The sequence below is a fragment of the Salmo trutta genome, chromosome 23, assembly GCF_901001165.1.
Source record: "Salmo trutta chromosome 23, fSalTru1.1, whole genome shotgun sequence".
In the NCBI taxonomy this organism is placed as follows: Eukaryota; Metazoa; Chordata; class Actinopteri; order Salmoniformes; family Salmonidae; genus Salmo; species Salmo trutta.
This window is the reverse complement of record NC_042979.1, coordinates 43,937,287-43,958,898: the sequence shown is the minus strand read 5'-3', so window position 1 is coordinate 43,958,898 and position 21,612 is coordinate 43,937,287. Positions and strand designations below refer to the sequence as shown.

Here is a 21,612-nt window from a genome sequence, read left to right as displayed (position 1 = left end):
TTATGTTCTGGGAATGTTCCCGGTTTGCTGGGATGTCAGTCCTATGACTTGAAAGTGCACAAGTGCGTAGCCACTCACTGCAGCTTGCACTACCATCTACTGCTCAGTTTAAGACTGCTAGCATACAACTGGACAAGTGTCACATCAGCTGGCTAAAGCCATTAGCCTCTTGGAAATTCAACACCCGGGTTCTGTTCTTTGATTTCATCAAATACCTCCATGTCATAACAGAGAGACCTCCATGTCATGAGGTATTAACAGAGAGACCTCCATGTCATGAGGTATTAACAGAGAGACCTCCATGTCATGAGGTATTAACAGAGAGACCTCCATGTCATGAGGTATTAACAGAGAGACCTCCATGTCATGAGGTATTAACAGAGACCCCTTTATTTAACTAGGCAAGTCAGAATAGGAACAAATTCTTATTTACAATGACGGCCTACCCCAGCCAAACTGTAACCCGGACGACACTGGGGCAATTGTGTGCCGCCCTATGGGACGAGGTATGTCATGAGGTATTAACAGAGAGACCTTCATGTTTTGAGGTATTAACAGAGAGAGGACTCAGTCAACTTCATGGGAAAGTATTTCGGCACTCGATGCTGACTCAGAACATGCAGTCTTTTTGGTTTTCATTTCAATTAAGCTGTTAATGGGCAGTGATCATGTACGACCCGATGTGTCCCAAATAGCCCTCTAGTCCCTCTATAGTGCACTACCTTTGACCAGTTCCTTGGGAATAGGATGCCATTTGGGACTAAGCCTTTGAATTATTTGGCCAGCCAAATTATCCGTCCAGTTTAGCTTTAAATCCCCTCCGAAAAGAGCTGGCTGGAGTCAGAATCTGATTCGGACCTGTTGATAGATCTCAGCGCTCTGATGGGTGATTCCGAGCAAGCAGGTGTTTGATGTTGGCGCAGCGCGGAACGTTGTCAGATAAAAGAGCTGGCCCCATTCCCCTCAGAGGGTTGGTGTGAATGCTTAGGGTCCCCTCAGAGGGTTGGTGGGAATGCTTAGGGTCCCCTCAGAGGGTTAGTGTGGTGGGTTAGGGTCCCCTCAGAGGGTTAGTGTGGTGGGTTAGGGTCTCCTCAGAGAGATAGTGTGGAGTGTTTGGGTCCCCTCAGAGGGTTAGTGTGGTGGGTTAGGGTCTCCTCAGAGAGATAGTGTGGAGTGTTTGGGTCCCCTCAGAGGGTTAGTGTGGTGGGTTAGGGTCTCCTCAGAGGGTTAGTGTGACACATTCCCACCTGTGTTTGTGCTACATGCATTTGTCACTGTCATACGGTGGACTTGCATGTGCACACACTCGCGTGTACACACACACACACACACACACACACATACACACACGCACACACACTCTCTCTCACACACACACACACATACTGACTGAGCTTTTTGGCGTGCAAAACACACACACCAAGGGTTTATCATGAAAAGACAGAACACCAGTAATAATGATAACAGTGAATAGTTCTCCTGTGGTTCATTTAAAAAATCAAGTCAAAGACTGAAAAGACCAGTCCATCACGAGACCATTTCTCTTCACCTGAATGTACAGCCAAGTCAAATCTGAAGCCATAACAATACCTCATGTACTGAACTATAATAAACCCGTTCAATCCCTTTTCTATGGAGATTAAATAGAAACGGGCTAAGGTACATACCTTATATGGTACCTGTAGTTCACCATAAACACACACAAGCGCCGCACACACGCCCTCATCCTCGACCACACAGCTACACAGTCATGTGTGAGAGCTGGGGTTAGGTTCCTGAGGCATTGCCTTTATAGAGGTCACAACCTTTGCCAGCCCCACCCCCAAGTTCTCCCTTCTGAATTTGAGACATAACTCCCGATTAACCCCCTACAGCAGCTTTGAGGATTTGAGGATCGATGACGGCTCCCATATCCCCTGCTAATCCACGGCACTTGGTCTGCTCTGCCACCGGAGAGGATAAGCAGGCCTTGATAGTTCTCTACTGAGCCATACCAATCAAGTGGGCAACGGGGATCAGAGCATCAAAGTTGGCTTTGCCCGGTGAATGTTGACGTTTCTTTGTGTTTTATGTTGCAGGAAGGATTTCTGCGTGCATAAAGATGAACCCTGTGACACTGTAGGTGAGTGGGATACAGCTCTCCCTGTTTGTGGGTGTGTCTGTCTGCAAGCATGTGTGTATCAGTGTGTCAAAGCAAAGTGTAACCTTGATGTTAAGGATAAAGTCCCGTTGCTGCTGTTGAAGGTAATTCATTGAGTTTATAGTTAGTGTTAATAGTTTATAGTTAGTAGTGTTAGTTTATAGTTAGTGTTAGTTTATAGTTAGTGTTAATAGTTAGTAGTGTTAATAGTTTAGTTAGTGTTAATAGTTTATAGTTAGTGTTAATAGTTTATAGTTAGTAGTGTTAATAGTTAACAGTTTATAGTTAGTGTTAATAGTTAGTGTTACTATTTGATAGTTAGTAGTGTTAATAGTTGTCACGGTTGTCGTCGGTGAAGGAGGACCAAAACGCAGCAGGTACGTGCAGGCTCATCTTGTCGTTTATTTATATTCAAAATGAACATACAAAAATAACAAAACAGAAATACGATCGACAAAAAAACAGTCTGGTAAGGCACAAGGCTAAACACAGAACAATCACCCACAAAAGACAAACACAAACACACCCACATATATGGGACTCTCAATCAAAGGCAAATAGACAACACCTGCCTTCAATTGAGAGTCCCAACCCCAATGAATCCAAACATAGAAACAGACACACTAGACTCAACATAGAATTCATGAAACTCACCCAGTGCCCAAAACCCCGGAATACTAAATCAAATGCCCTCCTAACTCATACAACACCCAGAACCACATAAAACAAATACCCTCTGCCACGTCCTGACCAAACTACAATACTAATTAACCCTTATACTGGCCAGGACGTGACAGTACCCCCCCCCTTAAAGGTGCTAACCCCGGAAGCACCTTAAAAAACAAAAAACAAAAAAACAACAACCCCAAACAACAACAAAAAAAAAATTCCCCCTTACTAAAGGGAGGGTGGCTGCCGTCAACGACGGCACTGTGCTACACCCCCCCTCCCCACCTATATCAGGAGGTGGCTCCGGTTCTGGCCGTTCCGGGCAGTCGGGCCACTCTGGCAGTTCGGGGCAGTCTGGCCAGTCTGGCCGCTCGGTGCAGTCTGGCAGCTCGGGGCAGTCTGGGCAGTCTGGCAGCTCGGGACAGTCTGGCAGCTCGGGACAGTCTGGCAGCTCGGGGCAGTTCGGGACAGTCTGGCCACTCGGGGCAGTTCGGGACAGTCTGGCCACTCGGGGCAGTTCGGGACAGTCTGGCCACTCGGGGCAGTTCGGGACAGTCTGGCCACTCGGGGCAGTTCGGGACAGTCTGGCCACTCGGGGCAGTTCGGGACAGTCTGGCCACTCGGGGCAGTTCGGGACAGTCTGGCCACTCGGGGCAGTTCGGGGCAGTCTGGCCACTCGGGGCAGTTCGGGGCAGTCTGGCCACTCGGGGCAGTTCGGGGCAGTCTGGCCACTCGGGGCAGTTCGGGGCAGTCTGGCCACTCGGGGCAGTTCGGGGCAGTCTGGCCACTCGGGGCAGTTCGGGGCAGTCTGGCCACTCGGGGCAGTTCGGGGCAGTCTGGCCACTCGGGGCAGTTCGGGGCAGTCTGGCCACTCGGGGCAGTTCGGGGCAGTCTGGCCACTCGGGGCAGTTCGGGGCAGTCTGGCCACTCGGGGCAGTTCGGGGCAGTCTGGCCACTCGGGCAGTTCGGGGCAGTCTGGGCAGCTCCGACGACTGTTGACTGGCGGGCAGCTCCGACGACTGTTGACTGGCGGGCAGCTCCGACGACTGTTGACTGGCGGGCAGCTCCGACGACTGTTGACTGGCGGGCAGCTCCGACGACTGTTGACTGGCGGGCAGCTCCGACGACTGTTGACTGGCGGGCAGCTCCGACGACTGTTGACTGGCGGGCAGCTCCGACGACTGTTGACTGGCGGGCAGCTCCGACGACTGTTGACTGGCGGGCAGCTCCTGCCCCGTCAAACAGCCCTAGTGCCCCCCCCTAAAAAATTATTGGGGATGCCTCTCGGTCTCCCTAAACTCCTCCATCGCCCTGGAAACGCTCCTCCTGAGCTCTGCCCACGTCCATCCTTCCTCCTCGTTCCTCTGCTGCTTGGTCCTGGTGAGGTGGGTGATTCTGTCACGGTTGTCGTCGGTGAAGGAGGACCAAAACGCAGCAGGTACGTGCAGGCTCATCTTGACGTTTATTTATATTCAAAATGAACATACAAAAATACGATCGACAAAAAAACAGTCTGGTAAGGCACAAGGCTAAACACAGAACAATCACCCACAAAAGACAAACACAAACACACCCACATATATGGGACTCTCAATCAAAGGCAAATAGACAACACCTGCCTTCAATTGAGAGTCCCAACCCCAATGAATCCAAACATAGAAACAGACACACTAGACTCAACATAGAATTCATGAAACTCACCCAGTGCCCAAAACCCCGGAATACTAAATCAAATGCCCTCCTAACTCATACAACACCCAGAACCACATAAAACAAATACCCTCTGCCACGTCCTGACCAAACTACAATACTAATTAACCCTTATACTGGCCAGGACGTGACAATAGTTTATAGTTAGTGTTACTATTTGATAGTTAGTAATGTTACTAGTTACTAGTTTATATTTAGTGGTGTTAATAGTTAATAGTGTATAGTTAGTAGTGTTAATAGTTAATAGTGTATAGTTATTGTTAATAGTTAATAGTTTATAGTTAGTGTTAATAGTTAATAGTTTATAGTTAGTGTTAATAGTTAATAGTTTATAGTTAGTGTTAATAGTTTATAGTTAGTGTTAATAGTTTATAGTTAGTGTTAATAGTTAATAGTTTATAGTTAGTGTTAATAGTTAATAGTTTATAGTTAGTGTTAATAGTTAATAGTTTATAGTTAGTGTTAATAGTTAATAGTCTATGGTTAGTAGTGTTAATAGTTAATAGTGTATAGTTAGTGTTAATAGTTAATAGTTTATAGTTAGTAGTGTTAATAGTTAATAGTTTATAGTTAGTGTTAATAGTTAATAGTTAGTGTTAATAGTGTATAGTTAGTGTTAATAGTTTATAGTGTATAGTTAGTGTTAATAGTTAATAGTTTATAGTTAGTGTTAATAGTTAATAGTTTATAGTTAGTGTTAATAGTTAATAGTTTATAGTTAGTGTTAATAGTTAATAGTTAGTAGTGTTAATAGTTAATAGTTTATAGTTAGTGTTAATAGTTAATAGTTTATAGTTAGTATTAATAGTTTATAGTTAGTGTTAATAGTTTATAGTTTATAGTTAGTAGTGTTAATAGTTAATAGTTAGTGTTAATAGTTTATAGTTAGTGTCAATAGTTTATAGTTAGTGTTAATAGTTAATAGTTTATACTTAGTAGTGTTAATAGTTAATAGTTTATAGTTAGTGTTAATAGTTTATAGTTAGTGTTAATAGTTAATAGTTTATAGTTAGTGTTAATAGTGTATAGTTAGTGTTAATAGTTAATATTAATAGTTTATAGTTAGTGTTAAAAGTTAATAATGTATAGTTAGTGTTAATAGTTAATAGTTTATAGTTAGTGTTAATAGTTGATAGTTAGTAGTGTTAATAGTTAATAGTTTATAGTTAGTGTTAATAGTTTATAGTTAGTAGTGTTAATAGTTAATAGTTTATAGTTAGTGTTAATAGTTAATAGTTAGTAGTGTTAATAGTTAATAGTTTATAGTTAGTGTTAATAGTTTATAGTTAGTAGTGTTAATAGTTAATAGTTTATAGTTAGTGTTAATAGTTAATATTTTATAGTTAGTGTTAATAGTTTATAGTTAGTGTTAATAGTTTATAGTTAGTGTTAATAGTTAATAGTTTATAGTTAGTGTTAATAGTTTATAGTTAGTGTTAATAGTTAATAGTTTATAGTTAGTGTTAATAGTTTATAGTTAGTGTTAATAGTTAATAGTTTATAGTTAGTCTTAATAGTTAATAGTTTATAGTTAGTGTTAATAGTTAATAGTTAGTGTTAATAGTTAATAGTTTATAGTTAGTGTTAATAGTTTATAGTTAGTGTTAATAGTTTATAGTTTATAGTTAGTAGTGTTAATAGTTTATAGTTAGTGTTAATAGTTAATAGTTAGTGTTAATAGTTAATAGTTTATAGTTAGTGTTAATAGTTTATAGTTAGTGTTAATAGTTTATAGTTAGTGTTAATAGTTAATAGTTAGTGTTAATAGTTTACAGTTAGTGTTAATAGTTTATAGTTTATAGTTAGTGTTAATAGTTTATAGTTAGTGTTAATAGTTAATAGTTTATAGTTAGTGTTAATAGTTTATAGTTAGTGTTAATAGTTTATAGTTAGTGTTAATAGTTGATAGTTAGTAGTGTTAATAGTTAATCATTTATAGTTAGTGTTAATAGTTAATAGTTTATAGTTAGTGTTAATAGTTAATCGTTCATAGTTAGTGTTAATAGTTAATCGTTTATAGTTAGTGTTAAAAGTTGATAGTTAGTAGTGTTACTAGTTAATAGTTAGTGTTAATAGTTAATTGTTTATAGTTAGTGTTAATAGTTTATCGTTAGTGTTAATATTTGATAGTTAGTGTAAATAATTGATAGTTTATAGTTAGTAGTGTTAATAGTTAATCATTTATAGTTAGTGTTAATAGTTGATAGTTAGTAGTGTCAATAGTTACTCGTTTATAGTTAGTAGTGTTAATAGTTAATAGTTACACTGCATACGCAATGATTCTTGGTCACCCATTCCCCTGAGCTGCTCCTTTAAGATACTTCTGAACCATGCTACATTCATTCCCCTGAGCTGCTCCTTTAAGATATTCCCCTGAGCTGCTCCTTTAAGATATTCCCCTGAGCTGCTTCTTTAAGATATTCCCCTGAGCTGCTTCTTTAAGATATTCCCCTGAGCTGCTCCTTTAAGATATTCCCCTGAGCTGCTCCTTTAAGATATTCGCCTGAGCTGCTCCTATAAGATATTCCCCTGAGCTGCTCCTTTAAGATATTCCCCTGAGCTGCTTCTTTAAGATATTCCCCTGAGCTGCTTCTTTAAGATATTCCCCTGAGCTGCTCCTTTAAGATATTCCCCTGAGCTGCTCCTTTAAGATATTCCCCTGAGCTGGTCCTTTAAGATATTCGCCTGAGCTGCTCCTATAAGATATTCCCCTGAGCTGCTCCTATAAGATATTCCCCTGAGCTGCTCCTTTAAGATATTCCTGAACCATTCTACATTCATTCCCCTGAGCTGCTCCTTTAAGATATTCCCCTGAGCTGCTCCTTTAAGATATTCCTGAACCATGCTACATTCATTCCCCTGAGCTGCTCCTTTAACATACAGGGCATCTGGAAAGTATTTGGACTGCTTGACTTCTTCCACATTTTGTTACGTTACAGCTTTATTCTAAAATGGATTAAATAAAACATTTCCTCATCAATCTACACACAATGCCACATAATGACAAAGCGAAAAAAGGGTTTTAGACATTTTTGCAAATGTATTAAAAATAAAAAACAGAAATACCTTATTTACATAAGTAAATAGACCCTTTGCTATGAGACTTGAAATAGAGCTCAGGTGCATCCTGTTTCCATTGACCACCCTTGAGATGTTTCTACAACTTGATTGGAGTCCACCTGTGGTAAATTAAATTAATTGGACATGATTTGGAAAGGCACACACCTGTCTATATAAGGTCCCATAGTTGACAGTGCATGTCAGAGCAAAAACCAAGCCAAGGAATTTATACTAAGAGCTCCGAGACAGGATTATGTCGAGGCACAGATCTGGGAAAGGGTACCAAAACATGTCTGCAGCATTGAAGGTCCCCAAGAACACAGTGGCCTCCATCATTCTTTAATGGAAGAAGTTTGGAACCACCAAGTCTCTTCCTAGAGCTTGGCGACAGGCCAAACTGAGCAATCGGGGTAGAAGGGCCTTCGTCAGGGAGGTGACCAAGAACAAGATGGTCACTCTGACAGAACCTCAGAGTTCCTCTGTTGAGATGGGAGAACATTCCAGAAAGACAACCATCTCTGCAGCACTTCATCATTCAGGCCTTTATGGTAGAGTGGCCATATGGAAGCTAATCCTCAGTAAAAGGCACATGACAGCCCGCTTGGAGTTTGCCAAAAGGCACCTAAAGGACTCTGACCATGAGAAACTAGATTCTCTGGTCAGATGGAACCATTAATTTTTTTATTTATTTTATTTATTTATTTATTTAACCTTTATTTAACTAGGCAAGTCAGTTAAGAACAAATTCTTATTTACAATGACGGCTTAGGAACAGTGGAGGAAACCAGGCACCGCTCATCACCTGGCCAATACCATCTCTACGTTGACGCATGGTGGTGGCAGCATCATGCTGTGGGGATGTTTTTCAGCGGCAGGGACTGGGAGACAAGTCAGGATCGAGGGAAAAATGAACAGAGCAAAGTACAGAGAGATCCTTGATGAAAATATTCTTCAGAGTGCTCAGGACCCCAGACTGGGGCAAAGGTAAACCTTCCAACGGGACAACAACCTTAAGCACACAGCCAAGACAATGCAGGAGTGGCTTCGGGACAAGTCTCTCTGAATGCCCAGCCAGAGCCCGGACTTGAACCCGGATCGAACATCTCTGGAGAGACCTGAAAATAGATGTCTCGTGATGCTCCCCATCCAACCTGACAGTGCTTGAGAGGCTCTACCCGAGAAGACTCGAGGCTGTTATCACTGCCAAAGGTGCTTCAACAAAGAACTGAGTAAAGGGAATGAATACTTATGTAAATGTGATATTTTAGTTTTTGCTTTGTCATTACGGGGTATTGTGTGTAGATTGATGAAGGAAAATACTATTTAATCAATTTTAGAATAAGGCTGTAACGTAACAAAATGTGGAAAATGTGAAGAGGTCTGAATACTTTCCGAATGCACTGTATTCCCCTGAGCTGCTCCTTTAAGATACTCCTAAACCATGCTACATTAATTCCCCTGAGTGTGGTGCATTTAGGATATTCCTGAACTATGTTACATTCATTCCCCTGAGTGTGGTGCATTTAGGATTTTCCTGAACCATTACATAACAAATATCACTCAATTTGACCACCACATTCCTAGAATGCGTCCAAATGGCACACTATTCCCTATATAGTGCACTACTTATGACCAGAGATCTAAAGGGAAAGGGGGATACCTAGTCAGTTGTACAACTGAATGCCTTCAACTGAAAAGTGTCTTCCTCATTTAACCCCCAACCCCTCTGAATCAGAGGTGCGGGGGGGCTGCCTTAATCGACATCCACGTCTTCGGCGCCCGGGGAACAGTGGGTTAACTGCCTTGCTCAGGGGCAGAACGACAGACTTTTACCTTGTCAGCTCGGTTATTTTAGGCTATGTACTCTGATCAGAAGTAGTGCACTACATAGGGAATAGTGTGCCATTTGAGACGCAATATAGGAATGTGATGGTCAAATTGAGTTATATGTGTTAAGTAATGGTTCAGGAATATGTTAAAGGAGCAGCAATTCATCCCTACTGTCTCTCTCAAGACAGAGCTGATAAGAACTCTTGAAGCCACTCATGTGAATGCTAACCATGTGACTCCATTCTATTGGCTTGGTCATTGTGTATCTGTTCCAGGATGAAGTTTGCTCTAGGTACAGATCTAGGATCAGCTTCCCCTTCCCCAATCTTAACCTTAACCATTAGTGGGGAAAACGTTAAACTGACACCTGATCAGTGTCTAGGGGCAACTTAACCGTACACCAGAGGGGACTTCCATGCCTGTGAGGTTTGCCTTGATTGGCTTCCCATGATGACTCATGAGCCAATCAGATTAGTTCTTACTGGAGTTCACAGACCACAAGTCATTTGTGATGTATGGCTGAAAAGTAACAGAATCCAATAACAAGGGTTTTTCATTTGAATTAAGTTTCTTCCATCAGTTGCCTCCATCTATTTATATATCCAGTTTATAATTCATTGGCGTTACACATTTTAGTTTAGTCATTTAGTCTTAGTGGTTTGCTTTGGTAACCCTCCAGAACTATGACATGCTGCAGGATGCCCTCTGTGCAGGATGAGCGTTTAGGATGATGGCTTTAGTCAGTGTCAGAGAAAGACAAACACTACTTTTGACTATAAAGGCCTTGGTGTTTAGGACACAGTCAAAGAGAGACTAAGATTGTGACGTTTGGATACATCATCTTCTGTTACATCATGTCCTGTAACATCATGTTCTGATACATCATAGCCTGTTACATCATGTCCTGATACATCATGTCCTGATACATCATGTCCTGATACATCATGGCCTGTTACATCATGTCCTGATACATCATGCCCTGTTACATCATGTCCTGTAACATCATGTTCTGATACATCATAGCCTGTTACATCATGTCCTGATACATCATGTCCTGATACATCATGTCCTGATACATCATGGCCTGTTACATCATGTCCTGATACATCATGTCCTGATACATCATGTCCTGATACATCATGTCCTGTTACATCATGTCCTGTTACATCATGTCCTGATACATCATGTCCTGTTACGTCATGTCCTGATACGTCATGTCCTGATACATCATGTCCTGTTACATCATGTCCTGTTACATCATGTCCTGATACATCATGTCCTGTTATATCATTTCCTGATACATCATGTCATGTTACATCATGTCCTGATACATCATGTCATGATACATCATGTCCTGTTATATCATGTCCTGTTACATCATGTCCTGATACGTCATGTCATGTTACATCATTTCCTGATACATCATGTCCTGTTACATCATTTCCTGATACATCATGTCCTGTTACATCATGCCCTGTTACATCATGTCCTGATACATCATGTCCTGATACATCATGTCCTGTTACATCATGTCCTGATACATCATGTCCTGATACATCATGTCCTGATACATCATGTCCTGTTACGTCATGTCCTGTTACGTCATGTCCTGTTACGTCATGTCATGTTACATCATGTCCTGTTACATCCTTTCCTGATACATCATGTCCTGTTACATAATTTCCTGTTACATCATGTCCTGATACGTCATGTCATGTTACATCATGTCCTGTTACATCATTTCCTGATACATCATGTCCTGTTACATCATTTCCTGATACATCATGTCCTGTTACATCATGTCCTGTTACATCATTTCCTGATACATCATGGCCTGTTCTTTTAGCCTTGTGAAGCTGTGTGATCTGTCCCCCCCTCCCCCGAGGTTGTGTTTTGTTCACATATAGACACTCTCACACACTCTTCTCTCTCTCTCCCACACAGCACACACAGCACACACAGACACACAGCACACACAGACACACAGCACACACAGACATATGCACACACAGACACACAGCACACACAGACACACAGCACACACAGACACACAGACACACAGCACACACAAACACATGCACACACATCATACACAGCACACACAGACACACATGCACACACAGCACACACAGACACACAGCACACACAGACACACAGCACACACAGACATATGCACACACAGACACACAGACACACAGCACACACAAACACATGCACACACATCATACACAGCACACACAGCACACACAGACACACAGCACACACAGACATATGCACACACAGCACACACAGCACACACAAACACATGCACACACACATACACAGCACACACAGACACACATGCACACACAGCACACACAGACACACAGCACACACAGACACACAGACACACAGCACACACACCAGCGTAGCATAGGCAATGGCCCATATTGTTGTTGTTCACCCTGGTTTTTATAGGAAGACATAACGAGCCACACCGCGGGCACTTCCACTCCCTGGCCAAGCTCAGCGCATGTCTTTCCTTACAGGTAGTCACAAGGAGGGGCTGTGTTCCAAATGGCACCCTATTCCCTATTTAGTGCCCTACTTTATGACCAGGACTAATAAGGCAGAGGGTGAACAGACCACCAAGCAACACGACATACACCTCCACTGAGAATAAAGGAAAGGCGGAGGGAAACATGATGTAATCCTGCCTGTGTTGGAAGGAGAGGTGGTTTGTTTGATGTGGATGTACTGACAGTTGTGGCTGCTTTGTGTGATGTATTGTTGTCTCTACCTTCTTGCCCTTTGTGCTGTTGTCTGTGCCCAATAATGTTTCTACCATGTTTTGTGCTGCTACCATGTTGTTTTGCTACCACGTTGTTGTCATGTGTTACTGCCTTGCTATGTTGTTGTCTTAGGTCTCTCTTTATGTAGTGTTGTGGTGTCTCTCTTGTTGTGTGTTTTGTCCTATATTTATATTGTATTTATTTTTTATCGCCTTTTTTATTTGCCTTTTGGTAGGCTGTCGTTGTAAATAAGAATTTGCTCTTAACTGACTTGCCTAGTTAAATAAAGGTTAAATAAAATAAAACATGTAATCCTGTCTGTGTTAGAAGGACATGTGATCTGTTTGATGTGGATGTAATCCTGTCTGTGTTAGAAGGACATGTGATCTGTTTGATGTGGATGTAATCCTGTCTGTGTTAGAAGGACATGTGATCTGTTTGATGTGGATGTAATCCTGTCTGTGTTAGAAGGACATGTGATCTGTTTGATGTGGATGTAATCCTGTCTGTGTTAGAAGGACATGTGATCTGTTTGATGTGGATGTAATCCTGTCTGTGTTAGAAGGACATGTGGTTTGTTTGATGTGGATGTAATCCTGTCTGTGTTAGAAGGACATGTGATCTGTTTGATGTGGATGTAATCCTGTCTGTGTTAGAAGGACATGTGATCTGTTTGATGTGGATGTAATCCTGTCTGTGTTAGAAGGACATGTGGTTTGTTTGATGTGGATGTAATCCTGTCTGTGTTAGAAGGACATGTGATCTGTTTGATGTGGATGTAATCCTGTCTGTGTTAGAAGGACATGTGATCTGTTTGATGTGGATGTAATCCTGTCTGTGTTAGAAGGACATGTGATCTGTTTGATGTGGATGTAATCCTGTCTGTGTTAGAAGGACATGTGATCTGTTTGATGTGGATGTAATCCTGTCTGTGTTAGAAGGACATGTGGTTTGTCGGTGTGGCTCTGAAGCGCTCTGGTGGACACTGACATGTTGTGGGTTTTATCAGGAAATGATTAATATAGTTGTATGGACAGTAAAGTTATCTATAATGAGGTTCCTCTCAAAACTAGGACCACCCCTGTAGCTATGCTCTAATAACTACGTGTTTGTGTGTGTGTGTGTGTGTGTGTGTGTGTGTGTGTGTGTGTGTGTGTGTGTGTGTGTGTGTGTGTGCGGTTGCTTGTTTGTTTTTGTGTGTTTGTATTTGTGTGTGAGTGCATACTTGCATGTGTGCCTGCATGCAGGTGTGTGGGTCAAAGAGACACAGGTACCAGTTAAGACCCAGCAGGCCCTCGGGTCCGTGTGTTGACTGTCCCGTCTGGAGGTCTGTTCGGTTTTAATGACCTCTCGGAGGTGTCAAAGTACGCTGTATTTGACCTCACCCCTTTGGCCCCACTCTCCCAGCCTTGTTGCTGGCTTCAGGGCTAGTTTTCAGCCTCCAAGTGTGGAATTTGCGTGACATACACACACACGGCATGTAACAAAAGTCATCACTGTAGAGAGGGACAGGTAGATGGAGAGAAAGAAACGTTTATTAAGGGGGAAAGCTAGCCGTTGACCTAGATTCTCACAACCTCTGATTCCTCTGGTTCGTGTCGGCCATTCCTCCTTACAACTACCAATCCTCAGGTACCCTATCAAGGCTGGTGTGGTTATGGGTACCTTATGCTGCCGCTGCTGTGTGCAACATGGCTGCAAAACTAAAGTTAATGTTTGACAAATTCGGCGTAACACCCCCTGTGTCTGTTCGGATTATGACCATGTTATTTGAACTGAAGGTTTTCGCTACAGACGAGTTTCCCTCTCGCCTCACTCTAAAATCATATACTAAAATGAGATGTTTCCCTTTTTCTTCACCAGTTACGCTGTGCAACAATTTGATAGCTTTGAGTGCATCCGAAGTGGGTAGGATAGTATTGGGTACATATTTGTCAGTTTAAGCCTTAGATTAAGGATGGAGTAAAAATGTTACAACAACATGGTGTTAAAAAATAAATGTTTGGGGCGGGTGGGGTAGATGCACAGACGTTAAAGTGACTGCTTTAAGTAGAGCACCTGAAAATCCCATCACCATACATTTCATCAAAGTACACAATCACATTGTAGTTACTACGCAACGTTCACTTACTCGTAGATCACAGATACCCCAACATGGCACCTTAGTATTCCTTTGCTCCTGTGTTTGTCCTGTACCCTATTTCATAAAACGGCAGCCATAGTACGACAGGACAGAATGAGGGGAGGACTCCAAACCAGATCCTAAAGCACCCTGGTTAATGTAGGTTTGCCGGTCGTACCGCCGCATAGTCAGTACAGGTGTACCACACATGTGGACTTAGAGGCATGGGTTTGTCGTTAGACCGATTCCCAGATTGATGTTTAACTATAAAAATATCAAGCGAAATGGATTTGGTTACTCCAGGAGGATAAAAGTCCATATTTTTTCCCCTGGATTTGGAGTTGCAGGTTCATTGAACATATACTTCATAAAAACAAGTTCTTATGTTACGTTTCTTTACTATCTGACGGAGGGAGAACACAAAAAATATTCTGCCGCTTCCATTTTACTTTTCGTGAAAAGAAGACAATCTGGAAACCGTTGTGGGCTAGGCGGAAGCTCCACTATGTTGTTGTAGAACTTGTTTTAGCCCGCCCTGTCCATTTCTCCCCCTCATTTACGTTTAGGTTTGACTAATGATGGAGGATTTGCCGGCTGGAGCATGGAGATAATATGTCAAAACGTCTAGCATAAAGACTCATTGTCTGCCCCCCCCCCCACACACACCTGAAAGGAACAACGCCAGACCAAACACATCTTACCTCCAGCCACTGCCTGTTATTGACATGGCTTGCCTACCGACGGAGGCCCTTACATAAATGGACGACGGCAGAGAGCATTATCATCGGGATCACAGTGACTTGTCGTCTCACATTTCTCAAAGGAGTGGAGGGGTGTCATTAGGGGCCTTTTCAAGCCAACTCAACACCCAGAAGGGCTAGATGCCCAGCTAAGTGCAGGGGAACAGAGTGACTGGCTGTTACTTCACAGAACCCGGACTGCCAGAGAGTCCTAGCATTCACTAATGGCCAGATTAGGGGCTAATCTCTACCGTCTAGCCCTGAAACCCAGTCATATTGCCCTGAAACCCAGTCATATTGAAACCAGTCATATTGCCCTGAAACCCAGTCATATTGCCCTGAAACCCAGTCATATTGAAACCAGTCATATTGAACCCAGTCATATTGCCCTGAAACCCAGTCATATTGAAACCAGTCATATTGAACCCAGTCATATTGCCCTGAAACCCAGTCATATTGAAACCAGTCATATTGAACCCAGTCATATTGAAACCAGTCATATTTCCCTGAAACCCAGTCATATTGCCCTGGAACCCAGTCATATTGCCCTGGAACCCAGTCATATTGAACCCAGTCATATTGAACCCAGTCATATTGAACCCAGTCATATTGCCCTGAAACCCAGTCATATTGCCCTGAAACCCAGTCATATTGAACCCAGTCATATTGAAACCAGTCAAATTGCCCTGAAACCCAGTCATATTGCCCTGAAACCCAGTCATATTGAACCCAGTCATATTGCCCTGAAACCCAGTCATATTGAACCCAGTCAAATTGAACCCAGTCATATTGAAACCAGTCATATTGCCCTGAAACCCAGTCATATTGAACCCAGTCATATTGCCCTGAAACCCAGTCATATTGCCCTGGAACCCAGTCATATTGCCCTGGAACCCAGTCATATTGAACCCAGTCATATTGCCCTGGAACCCAGTCATATTGAACCCAGTCATATTGCCCTGGAACCCAGTCATATTGAACCCAGTCATATTGAACCCAGTCATATTGAACCCAGTCATATTGAACCCAGTCATACTGAACCCAGTCATATTGAAACCAGTCATATTGAAACCAGTCATATTGAAACCAGTCATATTGAAACCAGTCATATTGCCCTGAAACCCAGTCATATTGAACCCAGTCATATTGAACCCAGTCATATTGCCCTGGAACCCAGTCATATTGAACCCAGTCATATTGAACCCAGTCATATTGAACCCAGTCATATTGAAACCAGTCATATTGAACCCAGTCATATTGAACCCAGTCATATTGAACCCAGTCATATTGAAACCAGTCAAATTGCCCTGAACTAGTCATAGACTGTTCTCTCTGCTACCGCACGGCAAGAGGGACCGGAGCCATAAGACTCCCCAAGCCATAAGACTGCTGAACATCTAATCCAATGGCTACCCGGACTATTTGCATTGACCCCCCCCCCCCCCCCCCCCCCCCCCCCCCCCCCCCCCTTTTACACCGCTGCTACTCTCTGTTGTTATCATCTATGCATAGTCACTTTAATAACTCGACCTGCATGTACATATTACCTAAATTACCTCGACTAACCGGTGCCCCCGCACATTGACTCTGTACCGGTTCCCCCTGTAAATAGTCTCACTATTGTTATTTTACTGCTGCTCTTTAATTACTTGTTACTTTTATTTCTTATTCTTATTTGTACTGCGTTGTTGGTTAGGGGCTCATAAGTAAGCACTTCACTGTAAGGTCTACACCTGTTGTATTCAACGCATGTGACTAATAAAATTTGATTTAATTTAATTTGAACCCCACTCATATTGCCCTGAAACTGAGTCATATTGAACCAAGTCATATTGAACCCAATCAGATTGAACCCAGTCATATTGCCCTGAAACCCAGTCATATTGAACCCAGTCATATTGAACCCAGTCATATTGAACCCAGTCATATTGCCCTGAAACCCAGTCATATTGAACCCAGTCATATTGAACCCAGTCATATTGCCCTGAAACACAGGCATATTGAACCCAGTCATATTGAACCCAGTCATATTGCCCTGAAACACAGGCATATTGAACCCAGTCATATTGCCCTGAAACACAGGCATATTGAACCCAGTCATATTGAACCCAGTCATATTGAGAGGTTTCTCAGAGACAGAAACAGAAAATTAGCACAGTTTGGGAGGAGTGAGTACAGGGAGTGTAAGTGTGTGAGTGTGTGTGCGTGTGCGTGCGCGCGCGTGTGTGTGTGGTGAGATGGAGAGCCTAAGATGTCTAATGGACATCCAGGCCCTTAGAAACTGCACTTAATTTATTTTATTTTCGTCCATCAAAGGCAGGATTGTTCTGCCGGTTTTCGTAATGGAAAGCATTAGTTCTGGATCCTTTTCAATGGGGGTGATTAAGCCATCAAAGGTCACAGCATACGATCCACTACATGAGAAAATACTAAATCCCCTTCTCGTGTATTTCCCCTTAACCTGAACCTGAAGGAGCAAAAGAGTTGCAGCTGTCATTTCCAGGCCAGAATTCGGGAGCAGACACCAGACATGGCGTTAGTATGTTGAACTGTCGGGGCAATTTACCTGACGGTGGATGAAATGGAGGGCTTTTTCCCTTTGAACCGAATCCACATTTTTAAAATAAAGTCCTGAAACCACTTTGATTACTGGATGGAAGAGAAAGGAGAGGACAAGGGAGAAAATACTGTATTATTGTAGGGTTAGAGTTAGGGTTTAATGTAAGGTTAGAGTTAGGGTTTATTGTAAGGTTAGAGTTAGGGTTTAATGTAAGGTTAGAGTTAGGGTTTAATGTAAGGTTAGAGTTAGGGTTTAATGTAAGGTTAGAGTTAGGGTTTAATGTAGGGTTAGAGTTAGGGTTTATTGTAGGGTTAGAGTTAGGGTTTATTGTAAGGTTAGAGTTAGGGTTTAATGTAAGGTTAGAGTTAGGGTTTAATGTAGGGTTAGAGTTAGGGTTTATTGTAGGGTTAGAGTTAAGGTTTATTGTAAGGTTAGAGTTAGGGTTTAATGTAAGGTTAGAGTTAGGGTTTAATGTAGGGTTAGAGTTAGGGTTTATTGTAGGGTTAGAGTTAGGGTTTATTGTAGGGTTAGAGTTAGGGTTTATTGTAGGGTTAGAGTTAGGGTTTATTGTAGGGTTAGGGTTTATTGTAGGGTTAGAGTTAGGATTTATTGTAGGGTTAGGGTTTATTGTAGGGTTAGAGTTAGGGTTTAATGTAAGGTTAGAGTTAGGGTTTATTGTAGGGTTAGAGTTAGGGTTTAATGTAAGGTTAGAGTTAGGGTTTAATGTAGGGTTAGAGTTAGGGTTTAATGTAAGGTTAGAGTTAGGGTTTAATGTAAGGTTAGAGTTAGGGTTTATTGTAGGGTTAGAGTTAGGGTTTAATGTAAGGTTAGAGTTAGGGTTTATTGTAGGGTTAGAGTTAGGGTTTAATGTAAGGTTAGAGTTAGGGTTTATTGTAGGGTTAGGGTTTATTGTAGGGTTAGGGTTAGGATTTATTGTAGGGTTAGGGCTTATTGTAGGGTTAGAGTTGGGGTTTATTGTAGGGTTAGGGCTTATTGTAGGGTGAGGGTTTATTGTAGGGTTAGGGCTTATTGTAGGGTTAGAGTTAGGGTTTATTGTAGGGTTAGGGTTTATTGTAGGGTTAGAGTTAGGGTTTATTGTAAGGTTAGAGTTAGGGCTTATTGTAGGGTTAGGGTTTATTGTAAGGTTAGAGTTAGGGCTTATTGTAGGGTTAGGGCTTATGTAGGGTGAGGGTTTATTGTAGGGTTAGAGTTAGGGTTTATTGTAAGGTTAGGGTTTATGTTAGGGTTAGGGTTTATTGTAGGGTTAGGGTTTATTGTAGGGTTAGAGTTAGGGTTTATTGTAAGGTTAGGGTTTATGTTAGGGTTAGGGTTTATTGTAGGGTTAGAGTTAGGGTTTATTGTAAGGTTAGGGTTTATGTTAGGGTTAGGGTTTATTGTAGGGTTAGGGTTTATTGTAGGCAGAGCCATCATGCCCCAGAGCCGTCATGCCCACAGGGGCATGTGCTCCCTCAGATTTGTCCTGTTTAAAAAATACATAAAAAAATATTATAATAATAATATATACACTACCGGTCAAAAGTTTCTTTATTTTTACTATTTTCTACATTGTAGAATAATACTGAAGACATCACAACTATGAAATAACACATATGAAATCAAGTAGTAAGCAAAAAAGTGTTAAACAAATCAAAATATATTTTAGATTTTAGATTCTTCAAAGTCGCCACCCTTTGCACACTCTTGGCATTCTCTCAACCAGCTTCACCTGGAATGCTTTTCCAACAGTCTTGAAGGAGTTCCCACATATGCTGAGCACTTGTTGGCTGTTTTACCTTCACTCTACGGTCCAACTCATCCCAAACCATCTCAATTGGGTTGATGTCGGGTGTTTGTGGAGGCCAGGTCATCTCATGCAGCACTCCATCACTCTACTTCTTGGTTAAATAACCCTTACACAGCCTGGAGGTGTATTGGGTCATTGTCCTGTTGAAAAACAAATGATAGCTAAGCGCAAACCAGATGGGAGGCGTATCGCTGCAGAATTCTGTGGTAGCCATGCTGGTTAAGTGTGCCTTGAATTCTAAAAAAATCCCTGACAGTCTCACCAACAAAACACCCCCTCACCATCACACCTCCTTCACGGTGGGAACCACACATGCGGAGGTCATCCGTTCACCTACTCTGCGTCTCACAAACACACGGCGGTTGGAATAAAACATCTCACATTTGGATCTTATGTCTAATGTCCATTGCTCGTGTTTCTTGGCCCAAGCAAGTCTCTTCTTCTTATTGGTGTCCTGTAGTAGTGGCTTCTTTGCAGCAGTTCGACCACGAAGGCCTGATTCATGCAGTCTCCTCTGAACAGTTGATGTTGAGATGTGTCTGTTACTTGAACTCTGTGAAGCATTTATTTGTGCTGCAATCTGAGGCTGGTAACTCTAATGAACTTATCCTCTGCAGCAGAGGTAACTCTGGGTCTTCCGTTTCTGTGACAGTCCTCATGAGAGCCAGTTTCATCATAGCGCTTGATGGTTTTTGCGACTGCACTTGAATAAACTTTCAAAGTTATTGACATCTTCCACATTGACTGACATTCATGTTTTAAAGTAATGATGGACTGTAATTTCTCTAAGCTTATTTGAGCTGTTCTTGCTATAATTTGAACTTGGTCTTTTACCAAATAGGGCTAGCTTCTGTATACCACCCCTACCTTGTCACAACACAACTGATTGGCTCAAACGCATTAAGAAGGAAAGGAATTCCACAAATTAACTTTTAGCAAGCCACACCTGTAATTTGAAATGCATTCCAGGTGACTACCTCATGAAGCTGGTTGAGAGAAAGCCAAGAGTGTGCATATCTGTCATCAAGGCAAAAGGTGGCTACTTTGAAGAATCTCAAATATAAAATACATTTTGATTTGTTTAACACTTTTTTGGTTACTACATGATTCCATATGAGTTCATAGTTTTGATGTCTTCACTATTATTCTACAATGTAGAAAATTGTAAAAATAAAGACAAACCCTTGAATGAGTAGGTGTGTCCAAACTTTTGACTGGTACTGTATATTATTTATTTTTTGTAATACAACTAGCCACCTAGCATTTTTATGAAGTTGGCTTTAGCTAGCCCAGATAGGTTCCCAATCTCCCAACCGCATAACTAGCTACCAATAAGCCATTTCAGGCTATCACTCAAGTTAGAGTAGCTAGCTTATCTAACTATTTTAGCTGGCATGCCTGCTGAAATGAAAAAGCAAGCAGGAACTAAATGTAATGAATAAGACTCACATTCCTTTCAATCTTTCACCCAGATTTTTAGAAGAGATGCAGAGAAGCATATTTAGTTTCTTTAAAAAATAACCACTAGTTAGGAGGATACAGACAGCTAAAAGGGTATGCTTAGATGTTTTACAGAGAATTAGGAAATAGGAAAAAGGTCTTTCAGGTGTTTTAAAAGGCCTAGCCCCCTCCGGACCACGGATTCCACCCTTAGAGATGTCAACCATTTTGTTTTCTCTGTTCTCCATTGCAGGCATTGCCTACCTGAGCGGCATGTGCAGCGAGAGAAGGAAATGCATCCTAGCTGAGGACAACGGCCTCAACCTGGCCTTTACCATTGCTCACGAAATGGGCCACAAGTGAGTAAAGTTTTTCCTCTCCCACAACTTTCACCTCACGCTTCACAAGCTCGATATCCACCACAAACACTAACCAACTTTCACCTCACGCTTCACAAGCTCGATATCCACCACAAACACTAACCAACTTAATTCTCTCACAAACATGGTAGGACATCTATAATTACAATAGACAGTTGGCTGTGCAATGCCATGAGTTGTGTGGAAACAAATCTATCGACACAAGTTTATGCAGTAGTTTTGTATCTGAATTTAGCAGCGAAATCGATCGCTAAGATGCACTGACTGGATTTTATGCCCTGATAACAGAGTAAGAGTTCTATTCAGTCTGTATCGCTGAACATTCCTTTAAATTTCAATCACGCAGTAACGCTGAACTTCCACAATATGGATTGAATTGAGCCCTA

General features: G+C 41.9%; 1 protein-coding gene across 1 annotated transcript in view; it reads left to right on the top strand.

The window, feature by feature from the left end:
- The window catches only part of LOC115160127 (A disintegrin and metalloproteinase with thrombospondin motifs 19), a gene marked incomplete in the record, with an annotated part of 113,093 nt that overhangs the window by 18,195 nt on the left and 73,286 nt on the right, over nucleotides 1-21,612 (top strand). Inside the window, 2 exon segments of the mRNA XM_029710473.1 lie at nucleotides 2,079-2,122; nucleotides 21,100-21,205. Of these exon segments, the coding sequence (XP_029566333.1) occupies nucleotides 2,079-2,122; nucleotides 21,100-21,205 (150 nt within the window).